This window comes from Tiliqua scincoides, chromosome 1 (assembly GCF_035046505.1).
Source record: "Tiliqua scincoides isolate rTilSci1 chromosome 1, rTilSci1.hap2, whole genome shotgun sequence".
Lineage (NCBI taxonomy): Eukaryota > Metazoa > Chordata > Lepidosauria > Squamata > Scincidae > Tiliqua > Tiliqua scincoides.
Genome location: NC_089821.1, coordinates 73,178,254 through 73,197,031, shown reverse-complemented (window position 1 = coordinate 73,197,031; position 18,778 = coordinate 73,178,254). Strand labels below are relative to the sequence as shown.

Genomic DNA, 18,778 nt, shown 5'->3' with positions numbered 1-18,778 from the left:
TAAAATCAGGAGGTTGTACATACACATCATGGCTTCTAACCCATAATGGATTTTTCCTCCAGAAACTTGTCCAATTCCCTATCTTTACTTTCTAAATGTATGTGCCACTCAGCAATCAGTAATTCTCAAAGAGTGAGGCAGGCACAGACCGTTGCCAGGGGAATCATAAGGCTCTCCACACCTAGTGTAGCTCTTGACTGGCCATCATCCCTTGCAGCCCCTATCAATCAGTGCAATACTGGAAAGCTGCATGTTATGCTCCATTCTGTGAGCACAGAACTGGTCTTATTGGTTTCAATACATAAATACAGTCACAGAAACAGAACCAGCTATACACTTAAGGGAGCATGGAACAGTTTGTTTCAAACTGGGCTTAGCAAGAGTCACTACAACAAAATTTGTGAATTCCTGTACTAAGATAGCACTTGTGATCACTTAGAAATGGAGCTTGGGGACTCATGAAAAGAGTGGTTATATTATGTCTCCAGGCCTGAGCAAGCTCTGCTTGCAATTAAAGTGAAGTGCATCACTGAAGGGGCGAGAACAGCTATTTTCAACCTTTACCATCTCATGGCACATTAACAAGGCGCTAAAATTATTAAGACACACCATCAACTTTTTTGACAGTTGACAAGGGACACTGCACTGCCAGTGGGGCGGGGGGGCTCACATCCCCTAATGGCCCTACGTAAATTACCCTCCCCAAAACTCCCATGGCACACCTGTGGAGCATTCGCAAGACACCAATGTGCCATGGAAAACTGGTTGAAAATTGCTGGGCTAGAAGCATGGGAAAATGTGAAAAGGTTTTTAAAAAAAGATGCTTTTGGTAACTTGAGGGGCGACCATGAGGATCTAAGACAGCTGAAGTGGTATAGATGGGAAGCTACACAACAGAACATAAGAGTGACCCATTGTCAGTACAAAGCAGCTTCCTTGGACATTTCCTTCCTAAATATATTCTGCTCTATACAGAGGCAAAACAGATAACTTACCGGGGTGTCTACGTGCTTTGCAGGACTCTCCTCAGTGGATGGCTGGGGTTGGGGAAAAGAGAGACAGAGGAGAAGTTCAAGTTCAAAATTCTCCAGTACAAAATTTCATTTTTCCTGGCAATGTTCAAACATCCTTCCCATAACTAAGGAAAGAAAGAGACTCAAAAGGTCAGGAATCCCTGTAAAGCCAAGTTGGACCACTCAGTTTGTCCCAAAGCTGAATTTTAATGGGTGGAGAGGAAGTTAATGTTTAATGTACAATTCAAATGGCTCTGAGACCCACCTTTACATTTCTATTAACTCAAAAGGGCTACATCACTGCATTTACTGCAAAAAAGCACATTTGCTATAGCTTTAACTCAATGTTTTCTTTTCAACCCATTCTCTGTTAGCTCATCCTTCTCTGTGCAAAACTGCAGGCCCAACCCATCAGAGCCTTCTAGATTAACTCTCACCTTTATCACACCACTTCTTAGTGCATGCTCTTCTCTCTGCACCGCCACAAGCCTGTGTTCCTTTCTTTCAGTGAGCCCTTCTATTCTTGTTTCTCCACCCTCAGGTTTATCTGTAGCCCCATCTCTACTCATTTTTCTCTCAGTGGTTCTCAAACTTTTAGCACCAGGACCCACTTTTTAGAATGAGAATCTGTCAGGACCCACTGGAAGTGATGTCATGACCAGAAGTGACATTATCAAGTAGCAGAATTTTTAGTAATCCTAGGCTGCAATCCTACCCACACTTTCCCAGGAGTACGTTCCATTTACTATCATTGTTAAAAGAATATACATAGTTACGTAAAATTAGTTAATTGTTAAAAGTACAGATGTGTAACATTTCCTTAAATGCAGTTACATACCATGGTAGCATCAAGTCTAATATATTAAAAATAAAAAATTGAAATGAATGGGGACCCACCTGAAATTGGCTCGCGACCCACCTAGTGGGTCCCAACCTACAGTTTGAGAAACACTGCTCTACACGATCACATATCTGCCTTGGAACATAAGGAGAAGCCAAGACAGCACAGCAAAAAGTTTCCAATTATGGAGGCTCATTGGAATGAGATGGCCTGGGCAGAAACCACTGAGTTTCAAGTCAGAATTGGGCAGGCCACTGAAGCAGAAAGTATCTTGATCACAAAAGGTGACAGAAACAAACAAGGTCCTAGAAGAGCCAAAAGGGATCACTGGAAAAAGCTGGAATAATTTGGTCCCCAGAAGCTCCTTTTCATGGCCATCTGTTACTTATTATTATACTGCACAATTTGTCTGGAGGGTATATCTGCAGAGGACCTTTTATAAGGACTGAATAGTTCTTCCCTGAGCATTGTTAAATGTATCAGCTGTATGTATCTCATGCCTAGACAATGGAAGATTTGCATCACTGCAGAAACAATTTGAAAATTCTGATCCCTTGTACCAAGAGCTAACAACAACCTTTACCTTTACAGAAAGAAGCCTTAGCTCAACAGCAGAATGCATGATGGCATTGCTGAAGATTCATTCTATGGCATCTTCAGTTAAATAGATCTCAGCCACCAGAGTGATCCGAGATCTTGGTGAGCCCCGGCCAAAATGAAGTATTGGTCTGACACAATATAAGGCACAGCACAGTTCAGTTATGCTACTGTATTGATTTGACACAACATAAGGCAGTTTCACTTGTTCATATGCTGTCTATGGTTTGTTCTGATTTCTATAACCATTGAAGAGTTTAATACAAGCCTACTCGGATGCACCATACAGGTCATGTCTCGTTATCTACTAGGGTTCCATTCCAGAATCCCCAGGGGATAAAAAAATCAGTGGATACCAAATCAGTAGAAAAATAGCTTTAAAGACCCACTTCCAGGTTTCTTGCTCCTCCATTCTCACCCCAGAATGCATTGGTATAGACACTATACCTCATTCAGCCACTAGAAGGGGTGAATAATGGAATCCAGAGGAAAAAGATTATAACTATTTAAGAGCACGAAGGGGAATTAGATTTTGGTGCTTTTTTCCTCGTTGAAAGGGATTTAAAGGTGGAATCAGTGGTGAGTCAAATTTGTGGATACCAAATCAGTGGATACCGAGGTCCCACCTGTATGCCTTATCCTACCCAAACATGCACCCAACTCTGCAGACCTATTCAACATAAAAGCATCTAAATCATTAACAGCTCGCCACTCACTGTTCACGTAAAGTCCTAACCATGCACTGCTTTGACATCATTGCATCATGCATTCAGCAGATCAAGGAAGTCAATTATTTTGCAGAAGTCACATTGAATTGCAAATAATAAAAGCCACAAGTAGAATTCAAATTTTGGGTTCCACATTTTTACACTTCATATGCAAAGTTCATGTAGCAAATGCTGACATCAGAGCTTGGCATGAGCGGAAGTTAACACAAAAGCTGTTATATTCCAATTCCCTAAATCAGTGATTCTCCAACTTTTAGCCCCGGGACCCACTTTTTAGAATGAGAATCTGTCAGGACCCACCAGAAGTGATGTCATGACCAGAAATGACATCATCAAGCAGGAAAAATTTTTAACAATCCTAGGCTGTGATTCTACCCACACTTACCCAGGAGTAAGTCCCATTGACTATCATTGTTAAAAGCATATACATAGTGGCCTGTTCAAAGTACAAATCTGTAACATTTCCCCACATATAGTCACATATGTGGCAGCATCAAGTGAACCCCATGGCAGCACCAAGTCTAATATATTAAAAATAAAATATTGAAATGAATGGGGACCCACCTGAAATTGGCTTGCAACTCACAGTTTGAGAAACACTGCCCTAAACAAAGTTGTTTGGCCAAATAGTTTTAAGTTTTCCCCAGCAGCTGGTTGATTTTTCTAAAATACTTATAAGTGGCAAGTGGTGCTCTTGAGGGCTGATTTAAGACCACTACAACTTTCTCTATTGTTCATTCTATAAGGCTCTCTTCCTGAGCAAGCCCTCTGAAAGGATTTCTTTCAGACTTTTTAGAACAGTCAAGAACATCCTGCTTCAAAAGGCTTTTGTTTGTAGATGGCTGTGATCTGTGGTTCTTCAGCTTCATATTTATTCTGTTCTCTTCATTTTTCTTATCTACCTTTATTCTATTGTAATTGGTGAAGGCAAGCTGAAATTGAATCTAGAAAAGAGAAAGGCTCTACTGATCAGGAGACCTGCTGTTCTGGTGACAGTGTATTCACCTGTTTTGGACAAAGCTGAACTCCCCTTGAAGGTTCAGGTTAACAGCTTGGCAGTTCTCCTGGACCCAACTTTGTTCCTCTGTGTCCAGGTGGCAGCTGTATTTCTGGGTACATTTGCCCAGCTTCGTCTGTAGCCCCCACTTCATCTATTTCTGTCTGAGAGAGAGCTGGCAGGCCCAGCCTTTACCAAGAAGTGACCTCCCTTCTTTGATTGTTTTATTGCTGTTTTATCTACCAATCGTTTGCATGTCTCCAAGTGTTTCTCTTTTTGGGTTTTTGGATTGTATTTTTTTGTGCTGCTTTTGTTTTAATTTTAGTTTGTTATCATGAATACTTTCTATTTTTAAAAATATACATGTTTCTGATCCTGAGCCACCTTAACTTCATCTGGAGAAAAGCACAAAATTTAAAATAAATAAACTGCTTCAATAAACTGCTTATCAATCTTTTTAGTTACATTTCAGGCACAGTGCTTTAAATATACTTTATTGCAAACCACTTAGAGGGCTCCATTTGATCAAAAAACATTATACAAACAGAATAAATAAATAGATTTCTGTATCAGCTCTTTTAAAAATGCCTCTGTAAGGAAAAAGGAGCACATCTGCTCTGGTTACTTGCATAGAGCACTGTTAAATGTCCCAGAAATAATGCAGTTAGCAACTTCAGCATTGATCATGCAGTACAGCAGGGGAGCCCAGCTCATCTCTCAAATCAACTGTTAAAGCTGAAGCCCTTCCCCACTGCTGAACTGATACAAATGACAAAAGCAATGAACAAGGAAAATGCTCCAGGAATCCATGCCAGAGGATGGTTAGATGCTTACAAGAGATCATTATTTTCTGTGGTTTATGTGTTGCTCTGTCAGGACACTGGCTAAGATGGTTTTCTGGAAATATTAATATTTCTATCACATCAGTCCCACTAGCAATTCCAAGCACTGCATGGTATCTCAGAGTCTCGTAAATTATCGTGTACAAATTATACAAATTTTGTAAAATATTTTTCATGTCTATTTTATTGAAGGAATATAGAGGTTCGCCATATTGCTTCTGTCCATCTATGTAGAAAAATATCCTAACACACGATTTTGTCTTCAGCGCATAGTGCTGATTCCCACTTAAGTAACAGCACAACCCTATGCATGACCACTGAGAAGTGGGTGCCACTGAGTTCAATGAGACTAATTTCCAGGTAAGTGAGTATAGGACTGCAGCCTATATGTCCCCAAGACTTGGTCCCAAATCAATATTCTTCCCCTACTAAGCAATAAGCATAGAGTCAACTCCCAATGCAATTCATTCAGTAAAGTTATCTGGATACTGACATATTATCCATAGTGATACAATAGTATCTGTCAGGAAAAACTTTGTCAGAAAAAATAGGAAGGGAGCAAGAAAGTATAGTTTTGAAGGTAAGGTAAGTCAGAGTGCTTGTCTGAAGCATTTTAGCACACACCTGCAAAATTCACCAAACTGACCATTTGCCCACAAAGCACCTGCAAAATTTCTTACAAATTGCAGACCTAATTCTAAAAATTATGTAAAATTCTAAATTCTAAAAATTCTATAAATTATCTTCTACTGTGTGCTTTTAATCTGCTGCTATATATTTTATCTTGTTTTAATTGTTTTTTACTGTTGCACCATGCAACAGAAAACAGAAAACTACTGCCCTAAAGCTGGGCACCTGGAACGTTAGGACAATGACACCTGGCTTCTCTGATGACCTGCAAGAAATAGACGATGCACGCAAAACAGCTGTCATCGACATGGAGCTGAGCAGACTGCAGATGGACATCGTCGCCCTTCAAGAGACTAGGCTGCCAGATTCCGGATCTGTCAAGGAGAGAAATTTCTCATTTTTCTGGCAGGGAAAACCACCAAACGAAACCAGGGAACATGGCGTTGGCTTTGCGGTCAGAAATACCCTGCTGAAATCCATCATCCCACCTACTGTGGGAAGTGAAAGAATTTTGTCCCTGCAGCTCCAGTCATCAGCAGGACCTATCACTCTCATCAGTGCTTATGCACCAACTCTGTCGTCTCCAGCAGAAGCCAAAGACAAATTCTATGATGACCTGGCCACCACTGTCAAGAAAATCCCTGTAAAAGAGCCATTGTTCATCCTCGGCGATTTCAATGCTAGAGTTGGTGCTGATAACAGTTCATGGCCCACTTGCTTAGGTCAGTTTGGCACTGGGAGGATGAACGAAAATGGCCAATGCCTGCTAGAGTTTTGCTGTCATCACGGTCTCTGTGTCAGCAACACATTCTTCAACACAAAGCCCCAACATAGAGTCTCTTGGAGACATCCAAGATCAAAGCACTGGCACCAGCTTGACCTGATCCTCACCAGACGCTCCAGCCTTCCCAGCATCAAGATCACACGCAGTTATCATGGTGCTGCCTGCGACACTGACCACTCCCTGGTGTGCAGCAGAGTGAAACTGCAAACAAAGCGACTGTATCACACGAAAAAGGAAGGAAGACCTCGCATTGATACCAGCAAGACCCGGGATCAGAGAAAAGTGGAGGAATTTGCACAAGCGCTTGAGGAATCTCTTCCAGGCCCGGCCGATGCAAACGCATCCAACAGATGGGAACATTTCAAGAATACCGTTTACAACACCGCCTTGTCCATATTCGGCAAGAAGACCAACAAGGCGGCAGACTGGTTTGAAGCCCACTCTGAGGAGTTGACGCCAGTCATTGAGGAAAAGAGGAGAGCTCAAGCAGCATACAAGGCCTGTCCCAGTGAGCGCAACCTGCAGGTCCTCCGAACTGCTCGCAGCAAAGTCCAACAGACTGCCAGGAGATGTGCTAACGACTACTGGCTCCAGCTCTGTTCCGAGATACAGATAGCAGCTGACACGGGCAACATCAAGGGGATGTATGATGGTATCAAGCAGGCCCTAGGTCCAACACAGAAGAAAATTGCCCCTCTGAAGTCTGCCACAGGCGAGGTCATCCAGGATCGGGCGCAGCAGATGGAACGCTGGGTGCAGCACTACTCTGAGCTATATTCCAGAGAAAATGTAGTCACTGAAGAAGCACTGAACAACATTGAGTGCCTGCCTGTGCTGGAAGAGCTTGACAGTGAACCAACCCTAGAAGAACTTCACGTGGCCCTGGACTCCCTTGCCTTTGGCAAGGCACCTGGAAAAGACAGCATCCCTGCTGAAGTCCTAAAATGCTGCAAAGAGATCATCGTCACTGAGCTGCATGAAATCCTCTGTCTCTGCTGGAGAGAAGGTGAAGTACCTCAAGACATGAGGGATGCAAACATCATCACGCTGTACAAGAACAAAGGTGACAGGGGTGACTGCAACAACTACCGCGGCATCTCTCTCCTTAGCGTTGTAGGAAAGCTGTTTGCCCGAGTTGTACTAAAGAGGCTCCAGGTACTTGCAGAGAGCGTCTATCCAGAATCGCAGTGTGGATTCCGAGCCAACAGGTCCACCACTGATATGGTATTCTCCCTTAGACAACTGCAGGAGAAATGCAGGGAACAACGACAGCCACTCTTTGTAGCCTTCATAGATCTCACAAAGGCTTTCGACCTGGTCAGCAGAGACGGCCTCTTCAAGATTCTCCCCAAGATTGGATGTCCACCCAGGCTCCTCAGCATCATCAGATCTTTCCACAAGGACATGAAGGGCACTGTTGTCTTCGATGGCTCCACATCAGACCCTTTTGACATCCGAAGCGGAGTGAAGCAGGGCTGTGTTCTTGCACCAACCTTGTTTGGGATTTTCTTCGCTGTCCTGCTGAAGCAGGCCTTTGGAACTGCAACAGAAGGCATCTATCTCCGGACCAGATCAGACGGAAAGCTCTTCAACCTCTCCAGACTGAGAGCAAAATCCAAAGTCCAGCTGAAATGTCTGCGTGACTTCCTCTTTGCCGACGATGCAGCTGTCACTACCCACTCTGCCAAAGATCTCCAGCAGCTCATGGATCGTTTTAGCAAGGCCTGCCAAGATTTTGGACTGACAATCAGCCTGAAGAAAACACAGGTCATGGTTCAGGATGTGGACTCACCTCCCTGCATTACAATCTCTGAGCATGAACTGGAGGTTGTCCATGACTTTGTGTACCTTGGCTCAACGATCTCCGACACTCATTCTCTCGATACCGAGCTAAACAAGCGCATCGGTAAAGCAGCTACCACGTTTTCCAGACTCACAAAGAGAGTCTGGTCCAACAAGAAGCTGACGGAACATACCAAGATCCAGGTCTACAGAGCTTGCGTCCTGAGTACACTTCTGTACTGCAGCGAGTCATGGACTCTTCGCTCACAACAGGAGAGGAAACTGAGCGCTTTCCACATGCGCTGCCTCCGACGCATCCTCGGCATCACCTGGCAGGACAAAGTTCCAAACAACACAGTCCTGGAACGTGCTGGAATCCCTAGCATGTATTCACTGCTGAAACAGAGACGCCTGCGTTGGCTTGGTCATGTCGTGAGAATGGATGATGGCCGGATCCCAAAGGATCTCCTCTATGGAGAACTCGTGCAAGGAAAGCGCCCTACAGGTAGACCACAGCTGCGATACAAGGACATCTGCAAGAGGGATCTGAAGGCCTTAGGGATGGACCTCAACAAGTGGGAAACCCTGGCCTCTGAGCGGCCCGCTTGGAGGCAGGCTGTGCAGCATGGCCTTTCCCAGTTTGAAGAGACACTTTGCCAACAGTCTGAGGCTAAGAGGCAAAGAAGGAAGGCCCATAGCCAGGGAGACAGACCAGGGACAGACTGCACTTGCTCCCGGTGTGGAAGGGATTGTCACTCCCGGATTGGCCTTTTCAGCCACACTAGACGCTGTGCCAGAACCACCTTTCAGAGCGCGATACCATAGTCTTTCGAGACTGAAGGTTGCCAATACCATAATTGTTTTTAAGTGTTTTGTATTTTTAATGTTTATTTTTAACTTTGTTTGTATTTTAACTTGATTGTTAGTCACCTTGGGTGCCCTTTGGGGAAAAAGGCGGAATACAAATCTAATAAATAAATAAAAAGGGGACATATCTTGAGCCTCTGCAGTGTGAAGTAGGTGTGGCAATAACAAGGGAGCATGCAAACAAATTAGAGACAGCCAAAAATTTAATAACACAGCAGGTTGTGAGCCAAGCCAACCACAGGTTGGAAAGAAAAGGAATACCTAAATCAAAAGTGAGAGCATTTGCTAAACCCCAAGCATACTACATTCTGGCTGCATAAGGGCACAGTTGCGGACAACCTTTGGATTTCTGGCAAATGTAAGGATCACTTTGACATCCTTCAGGAGAAGTCTGGCTTCTAGTTTGCCCCACAACTTCCTTGACAAACCCACAATAACGGTCCCAAAGCGATCAGGGCATGTGCCTTCCACAGATAAACGTCCATGGCCAGACTGGGAAACTCTCTTAGGGACTCACATCTGTTTACCATCCAAATATGCCAACGGGCACATTGAGATTAATCTGTGTGCTGAGATAACATGAGGCAGAACACTTATGAAAACAGACTTACAGAGCAGCTGGCAGTTAGGACTGTGGAAAAAAAAAAGAAGAAGTCAGAATGCCCTGATGAAGAAACAATCAGGTTTGAGGGTGCATTTATATGGTTGGCAGGGTTTGCTTACAGGCACCCTCATGAGACCAACTCTCCATGCTAGCCTGGCTGACTTTCTGTAGAGAAGAGCCTATCACTGAACAGCCCATGAAGACGACACTCCATATGCCACCAAGCAACTTACTTTTGGAAAGGGTCACAAGGGCATTTGGAGGGCTCCACCCCATGGTATGCCAGTCAAAGAACAGAGGTACACGTATCTCTGATTTCCAGATAACATCAAAAATAATGAGCATCAGTAACTGGATTTTGGGTGTTTGGTTGAATAATATGGAGCTTTCAGTTCTAGAATGCACATTCGTTACACTTAGCCAAATGGGTGAATGGTCTAATTCTGCAGTCCCTGTTCCAAGCCTTCAAAGAGCTTCCAAGCCCTGTTAGAGAGCCTACACGATCAGAATGTAAAACTAGAACTGGAGGCATCCAGACTTAAATTGCCTCTCAGCTATGAATTACAGTGGGTTGCCTTGGGGTCTAGTCACACTCTCTGGCTAAGTAAGGTACAGATCATTGCTGGAACTTCCTTGCTCCTCTTCCACCAACAGTTTGGTTTTGGCAGAGCTTCCTTCCAGAGTGCCCTGCTGCTTATAATAGCTTCTGGCAACATTAGAAATTTCCAGAAAAGGAAGAGACAAAAATAAAAGTTTGGGGAATGATGAGAAAATCCAAGGAACATCTGCTAGAATAATGCTGCTAGACTGGAAAGCAAAACTCAACAGTATGAAATAACACTTTATCCTTTTCCAACCATTGTGTTCTGCTGTTGATTTTATTGATTAATTTGTATTTTTCATAGGATGAGTTCAATGACTTGCCAATTTTATCCTTTGTTTTATATCTCTTGTGAGCTGTCTTGATGGACCCTGTGGGGCACAAGGGCAGGATCATTTGGAAAAGATAATAAATATGGGAAGTTCTGAAGAAGAATGGATATGGAGGCCACAAGCATCCAGCCTTTGCAGATTACATGTGCCAGGGCCCACAGGACAATACTTTTCTATGAACTCTTATTAGGTGTTCCTTTCCAGTGGGTAACAGCTGCCTGTATTCTTAACTTTTCTTCAGTTTCAGTTGCCAAACCAATATTTATACTTCAGAGGCAGTTTTTATTAAAAAAAAAAATACCAAGGGGTGAAAAACCAAGTGGTGAAAAAACACTGTCTTACCAATAGAAAAGTAGATAATAATATGTCATTATCCTCTCTTAAATGACTTTACAATACAGGCTAATAATATGTCATTGTCTACTCTTACATTACTAAGGAACTTCATATCTCATTTCTTTATCCCTCTTCTTCTCAATGGCCTTTATCAACTGCCTTGAAAAAACAGACTCTCTTCAAATCGCAGTTCAAATTCTAGCTCCCTCACTGGTTATCTAGGATGCTAACTACTATACATTCTACAGACGGGATGCTTTCAGGACAGGGAAGTCTTTGCACATGCATGCCCATATTCACAGTGTACATGGTTCCCTAGGTACCATATAATGAATATGGTATCTTGGTGCAAGATAAGGCACTATATTTTTCACAGACAACTTAATGTACTCCAGTTATAGGGCTTAACTGAAGTTCCTCAGCAGAGGCCCCCTAAATCATGTTATAAAGGAGTGGCAGTGCATGGCCAGTGATACATTGTGTTGAATGGTGATCAACTTCCCCATTCCGCAAGCTCCCCATTCCTGATTTGGAATTTGAGACTTAAAGTTCAGATAGGTCTTGTGATGCGTAGAAGATCTGTGGACATTGTGGGTCACTCGGAGTATCCATGAAGCAGTAAGAGAGGTATAGTCTGCACCTGGTCCCTCAGGGATGTTCATGAGCCAGAGACTGATAGGAGCAAGAAGGTTAGCAAACAGAAGGTTGCATTATGTCCCTTAATGTCTCACTGGGACAAGTGGCCTTACTTGCCAAAAGAGCCAAGAGCTACCTAGGGTAGGCTTAGGTGAAACATTGAGTCTAAATTCTCCACAAGAAAACTAAAAATCCCATGTACAGAATCAATTATACTAATTATGCACACACAGAACTGCACACGTTCATACCAGCATGAAGTTCTGCACAATTCTGAATTAAGGGTCAGGGAATTATACTGATATATAATAAGGAATGATTGCAGAAATAAGAGAGAATGCCTATCAAGCGAAGGGAACAGGGATAGGTGAACGCAAAGAGGAGTGGCAACAGGAAAACACTGCCCTGGTCAGCGATGCAGTGACGTTCCGGAGGAGGCAAGGGGGGCAAATGCCTGAGGGAGCCACACCTCTGGGGCAGTGCCACGTTCCCTGCCCACCCGCCCATCCCTGCCCCCCACCTAGAAGACCTTTAAATCCCATTCCCGATTTTTGGCCATAATCCGGAAATGGGGTTTAAAGGCCTTCTGGAGGCCTCAGAAGGTCTTTGGAGGGCCCTGGAGGCCACACAGACCCTCCAAAGGACCCTGGGATCAGCACTCAGCAGTGGGGTAGCACCCTGCAGTCCTAGCCCTGGATGGCACAGGGGCCAAAATCACCAGTGCAGCAATGCATTTGACTAAAGGGTCACTTTGAAGAGATGGCAGAGGGCCAAAATCCCATGTCAACAGCTGTTACTCCTTCAACATCATCTTGTAGTGTAATGGCTAGGAGACTAAGCTGCAACTCAGAACTTCCTTGGTTTCAATCTCACCTCTACCATGAATTTACTTGAGAACTTAGGTGAACCACACCCTCTCAGCCTCAGCTTCCCAGTGAAATATGGGAATAATACAACTTACTTACCTTACAGGGCGGTTGTAAGAACTGCATCAACATAATACTGGTGAAGAGTTTTGCACACTCAGAAAGCACTATACAAATCTTAAGTGTTGTTATTATCTTTTGCTTGCCTCTGGGTTGGCAATTCAGGGGAGGGGAGAACATGAGCCAAACCTGGTCCAGGGGCATTCATTGCTGGTTTCTAATATAAACTCACTGTTCACACTCAAAGTGCACTCTTATGCTTTTGATCTTAGCCTTCTGCAGACACTGTGCACATTTTTGCAGCTTTCTCCCTAAAACCATGAGGAAAGCAGTGCTCTTTTTTCCAAAAATGGCAAGCTGAAGTTTTTCAGGTGGCATCAGATCATGTGCTCCAGCAGATTCCACCCTAGACTGCATGATCACAGATATCTGCACCCTGTGTTTATATGCTTCTTAACCATGATAACAGAAATACAGATTTGTGCACCCTTTGTTTATTCTACCAAGTCAAACGCACACCACACCAGCAGCAACCAAATCTGTAGCCCACTTTAACAGGAATTTCCAGCTACCATTCAAGAATGGAAACTCCTTCTCTGTTACTAAAAGGTATGCCTCTGTTTTAAATGTGGGTACCAGAAAGAGTGCTCTGAATGTATTCAGTGTTGCACTATCTGAATGGAAAACATTAGCTCCTGTAATTTTATATAGGAAGAGACCTTTGGGGCAAAAAAAAATTTTGCCTTCAGATTATTATTTTTTAAACAACAGAAGAGTCCAGAGGAGTCCATGGCTTCAAAGTCTGCAGACAAATTCTTGAACAGCTGCTGAGGCACAACCCCCAAGCAGAACACCCCCTCCCCCCTGGGTGAGCCAAGGACATTGTTACCAAAGCTAAACTCTTGATTTAGTCAGACTTGGCAGAGCTGGGCAGGGCCTCACAGTATGATTGGACCAGCATGTGGGTGGTTTTAATATGCAAGAGTTACAGACCAATTTGGAGCTCTTGCTAAGCCAACCCCACCCTTCCAGGCTTGGAAGGGATAGAATCTGCCAGAAGTAGGCTTTGCAGGCTGGACACTTCTCACATGCAAAGAGGGAGGGGGAGAAGGACAATTGTGTTATACTGACAGTAAAGATGCTGGAATGCACTATAAATGCTGGGACGCCAGGATCTGATTACAGTGACTCCTTGTTTGCTGCAGGACAGAGCTGCTGGGGTGATGGGTACAGGAAAGCCTGCTTCCATAGTAGTTCCACTGGTATACAGAAATGGCTTTGGATCAGTGTGAGAAGATGCATAACTTCACTCCATCTGGAGTTGAAAAGAATCTCAAGTCAAACACTGGCGGATTTCAGGATCTTGCATCCCAAAACATACAGTCAAACTCTAGCAAATCTTTTCTGAGCAGCAGTATAAACCATTTAGTGCCTACTAAATGTTCTGGAGCAGTGGTTCCCGAAGTGTGGCCCACCACTGGGCCACAACCGAATTGCTAGTGGTTCATGAAACTGATAGGGTAGATTAGGCTATGTGTATCAAGAGTTAAACAACTTGCTACTTGGGGGAGCACTGCTGCCCAATCATCATTATAGCCACAGAAGTTTGAGCGGCTAGTAAAGTAAAACTTTCTTTTTTAGGTGAGTCCCAATGCTAAAAAATTTTGGAACCGCTGTTCTGGAATGTTAATTTCATATGCTTCATGGCAATGGTTTTGAAGAAATATGCCTTATTCCAGAACATGATGGCTGTACACTGGTGTACCTGGAGGGGGGAAAACAGGGCAAAAGCCCCAGGTGCCAACCCTCCAGGGGCGCCTTCTTGAGCCTCTCCCCCCCCACCGGAGAAGGAGCGCCTAGGAGTATTGTGGAGAGGCAGCAAGAAGTTGCCTCTCTGGCAGCGCCTCAGCGCCGGACAGGGCCGCCCCCACTCCTCTCAAGAGGAGAGGAAAGGGACACCCTAGAGAGGCAGTATGATGGGAGATGCGACTCCCATCACACTCACACTCTAGGGCACCCATCTCCTATCCTCCTATAAAGGAGGAGGGGAGAGGGGTTGGCCCAGTCAGGTACTGACTGAGAGGCAGCTTCCTGCTGCCTCTCCACAGTGCTCCTGGGTGCCCCTCCTCCGCCTCTGAGGGGCCCCTCAGAGGCGAAGGGGAAACAACATGCACCTCCTCCGATTTTGGAGGAGATGCGTGCCGCTTCCCAGGCCTCGACGGAGCCTTCCGCACCGCTTGTAAGCGGCACGGTGGTCTCCATTGCAGCGATCTGGGGCTGCTTCCAGTGACCCCAAACTGTGTGAGTGGAGACTTCTGTGCTGCTCACAAGTGGCACAGAAAGATCCGTCAGGGCCTCAGCTGCCTCCTTCATTCCCCCTTTTTTCAAAGGGGGAACGGAGGAGGTAGCTGCGCAGAAGTAATTGTCACCGCAATCATGTCACCGCAATCATGTCACCGCAATTACTTCTGGGTCAGGGGCGGGGGGGCAGAGAAGAGGGTGGGGGGGCGAAAACAGGGGTTGCATCTGGAAGCCACTTCTTAAAAATTGCATCCGGAAGCCACTTCTGGTTTCGCAACTGGAAACCAAGAAGTGACTTCCGATCATGATTCTTATTCATTTCGAGGCTTGGGGAGCCTTGTGGAGGTGTCCGTGGAAGCTGGCGCTGGCTTCAGGTAAGCCAGAAACCCCACCTCGTCCCCTAGCAGCAGCGTGATACTGGGGATCACATTGCTGCAATCCCCCTGCCCGTTAAGTGGCCAGAGCTAAGTGCTTCCCTGGCTGGTGGGTCATGATCCACCAGTTTGGGAATTACTGGTTTAGACCATTTTTACAGCACTTATGTAATGTCAAAATCAACATATTATATAAATGTTCAAGAAGAAAAATTCCATTTTGGAGAACTTAAGGGCTACATTTTTGGAAAGAACTGTGCAGCCTGATTTATGTATCTTTACTCAGCTATTAAGTCCTACTTTGTTCAATTCACATTGTCTTTTTTCCCCTTTTATCCTCTAGTTGTATTTCTGTAACGTCCAGAAATTCAATTAAAAATAAAGGAAATCAAAGGCAGAGAGAGAGAGAGAGAGAGAGAGAGAGATTGGATAAATCTGTTCTCTCTTACAGCTCTCTGGCTGCACTTATCTTCAAGTCTCTCAGGGCCAAACTAATGGTGTAGTTTCCCAGGAGCTTCCTTTCTGGAGTAAATACCAGATTGGGGGGAGGGGCCAATCTGGATCAGGTCTGCAGCAGGGACAAAGATAAAAATCCTATTACTCCCACAATGCAGTTAGGCTCACTGCTGCATTTAATGTAACATCCAGTTTGTCCTTAGAGTAAATATTTTAGAGGATGTGTCCTACAGAGGTGACACATAGCGTCTCACTGAACGTTTACTCACTTAGGGCCCAATCCTATCCAACTTTACAGCACCGGTGCAGCCACAATGCAGCTCTCAGGTAAGGAAATAAATGTTTCCATACCTTGAGGAGGTCCCTGTGTCTGCCCCACCACCACAGGATGCAGCACACGCCCCATTGGCACAGCTGCACTGGCACTGGAAAATTGGATAGGATTGGACCCTTAATCATTACCCATCTTTGCCCATCTTTATGGAACCTGTGTGCAGTTGGCCTTGACGATTCAATGTGACAGCAGAAGCTAGAAAGCAGTGGCCAAAGGGAGAAACAGGTCACTTACCAGCTCATGATTGCCAGCAGGCATGCAAGGCGTGGCAGCCTAAAGGAAAAAGCACAAAAAGAGATCTAGTGTTAGAATCTTTCTGGGCAGTTGTACGGAAGATATAGCGTCAGCAACGGTTGTGCAGGATAACCTCTCCTTCACCACCACCACTATCCATAAACAGCCGCACAAATACTGAGCTGTTCCACCTGCACTGGGAAACTGTTCCCTTCTCGCTAAGCAACTGAGAACTTTGCCAGATCTTTGAGTGGTTGCTTGGGAAGGGATCCAAAGTATACAGAGCTGTCAAGACCCCACTGCAAGAACCCGTATAAACCTGCTTTCCAGAGCAATGGCCCAGGGCTGGAAACTCTTATCAAGGCTGTAGTCAGGGAGGATACACACAACCTGACCCATTTCAAGTTGTCATTCATAGAAGAATGTTGAAAAAGGAGGTTGAAAGGGAGGGTAAAAAGAGTCCAGTCTCTCCAGAGTGCATGGAGGCTGCTTAAAACAACAGTAATAGAGGCCCAGCAGAGGTGTATACCGCAAAGAAAGAAGGGTTCCACTAAATCCAGGAGAGTGCCCGCATGGCTAACCAGCCAAGTTAGAGAGGCTGTGAAGGGCAAGGAAGCTTCCTTCCGTAAATGGAAGTCTTGCCCTAATGAAGAGAATAAAAAGGAACATAAACTGTGGCAAAAGAAATGTAAGAAGGTGATAGGGGAGGCCAAGCGAGACTATGAGGAACGCATGGCCAGCAACATTAAGGGGAATAATAAAAGCTTCTTCAAATATGTTAGAAGCAGGAAACCCGCCAGAGAAGCGGTTGGCCCTCTGGATGGTGAGGGAGGGAAAGGGGAGATAAAAGGAGACTTAGAGATGGCAGAGAAATTAAATGAGTTCTTTGCATCTGTCTTCACGGCAGAAGACCTCGGGCAGATACCGCTGCCCGAACGGCCCCTCCTAACCGAGGAGTTAAGTCAGATAGAGGTTAAAAGAGAAGATGTTTCAGACCTCATTGATAAATTAAAGATCAATAAGTCACCGGGCCCTGATGGCATACACCCAAGGGTTATTAAGGAATTGAAGAATGAAGTTGCAGATCTCTTGACTAAGGTATGCAACTTGTCCCTCAAAACAGCCACGGTACCAGAAGATTGGAGGATAGCAAATGTCACGCCTATTTTTAAAAAGGGAAAGAGGGGGGACCCGGGAAACTATAGGCCGGTCAGCCTAACATCCATACCGGGTAAGATGGTGGAATGCCTCATCAAAGATAGGATCTCAAAACACATAGACGAACAGGCCTTGCTGAGGGAGAGTCAGCATGGCTTCTGTAAGGGTAAGTCTTGCCTCACAAACCTTATAGAATTCTTTGAAAAGGTCAACAGGCATGTGGATGCGGGAGAACCCGTGGACATTATATATCTGGACTTTCAGAAGGCGTTTGACATGGTCCCTCACCAAAGGCTACTGAAAAAACTCCACAGTCAGGGAATTAGAGGACAGGTCCTCTCGTGGATTGAGAACTGGTTGGAGGCCAGGAAGCAGAGAGTGGGTGTCAATGGGCAATTTTCACAATGGAGAGAGGTGAAAAGCGGTGTGCCCCAAGGATCTGTCCTGGGACCGGTGCTTTTCAACCTCTTCATAAATGACCTGGAGACAGGGTTGAGCAGTGAAGTGGCTAAGTTTGCAGACGACACCAAACTTTTCCGAGTGGTAAAGACCAGAAGTGATTGTGAGGAGCTCCAGAAGGATCTCTCCAGACTGGCAGAATGGGCAGCAAAATGGCAGATGCGCTTCAATGTCAGTAAGTGTAAAGTCATGCACATTGGGGCAAAAAATCAAAACTTTAGATATAGGCTGATGGGTTCTGAGCTGTCTGTGACAGATCAGGAGAGAGATCTTGGGGTGGTGGTGGACAGGTCGATGAAAGTGTCGACCCAATGTGCGGCGGCAGTGAAGAAGGCCAATTCTATGCTTGGGATCATTAGGAAGGGTATTGAGAACAAAACGGCTAGTATTATAATGCCGTTGTACAAATCGATGGTAAGGCCACACCTGGAGTATTGTGTCCAGTTCTGGTCGCCGCATCTCAAAAAAGACATAGTGGAAATGGAAAAGGTGCAAAAGAGAGCGACTAAGCTGATTATGGGGCTGGGGCACCTTCCTTATGAGGAAAGGCTACGGCGTTTGGGCCTCTTCAGCCTAGAAAAGAGACGCTTGAGGGGGGACATGATTGAGACATACAAAATTATGCAGGGGATGGACAGAGTGGATAGGGAGATGCTCTTTACACTCTCACATAATACCAGAACCAGGGGACATCCACTAAAATTGAGTGTTGGGCGGGTTAGGACAGACAAAAGAAAATATTTCTTTACTCAGCGCGTGGTCAGTCTGTGGAACTCCTTGCCACAGGATGTGGTGCTGGCGTCTAGCCTAGACGCCTTTAAAAGGGGATTGGACGAGTTTCTGGAGGAAAAATCCATTATGGGGTACAAGCCATGATGTGTATGCGCAACCTCCTGATTTTAGGAATGGGTTAAGTCAGAATGCCAGATGTAGGGGAGAGCACCAG

At 45.0% G+C, this 18,778-nt stretch overlaps 1 protein-coding gene across 1 annotated transcript in view; it reads right to left on the bottom strand.

The window, feature by feature from the left end:
• TNS1 (tensin 1) overlaps positions 1-18,778 on the bottom strand; it is a 365,505-nt gene that overhangs the window by 123,545 nt on the left and 223,182 nt on the right. Inside the window, exons 4-5 of the mRNA XM_066611663.1 lie at positions 16,216-16,254; positions 996-1,037 (exon numbers count right to left, since the gene is read on the bottom strand). Coding sequence (XP_066467760.1) covers positions 996-1,037; positions 16,216-16,254 — 81 coding nt within the window. The remainder of the gene's footprint in view (positions 1-995; positions 1,038-16,215; positions 16,255-18,778) is intronic.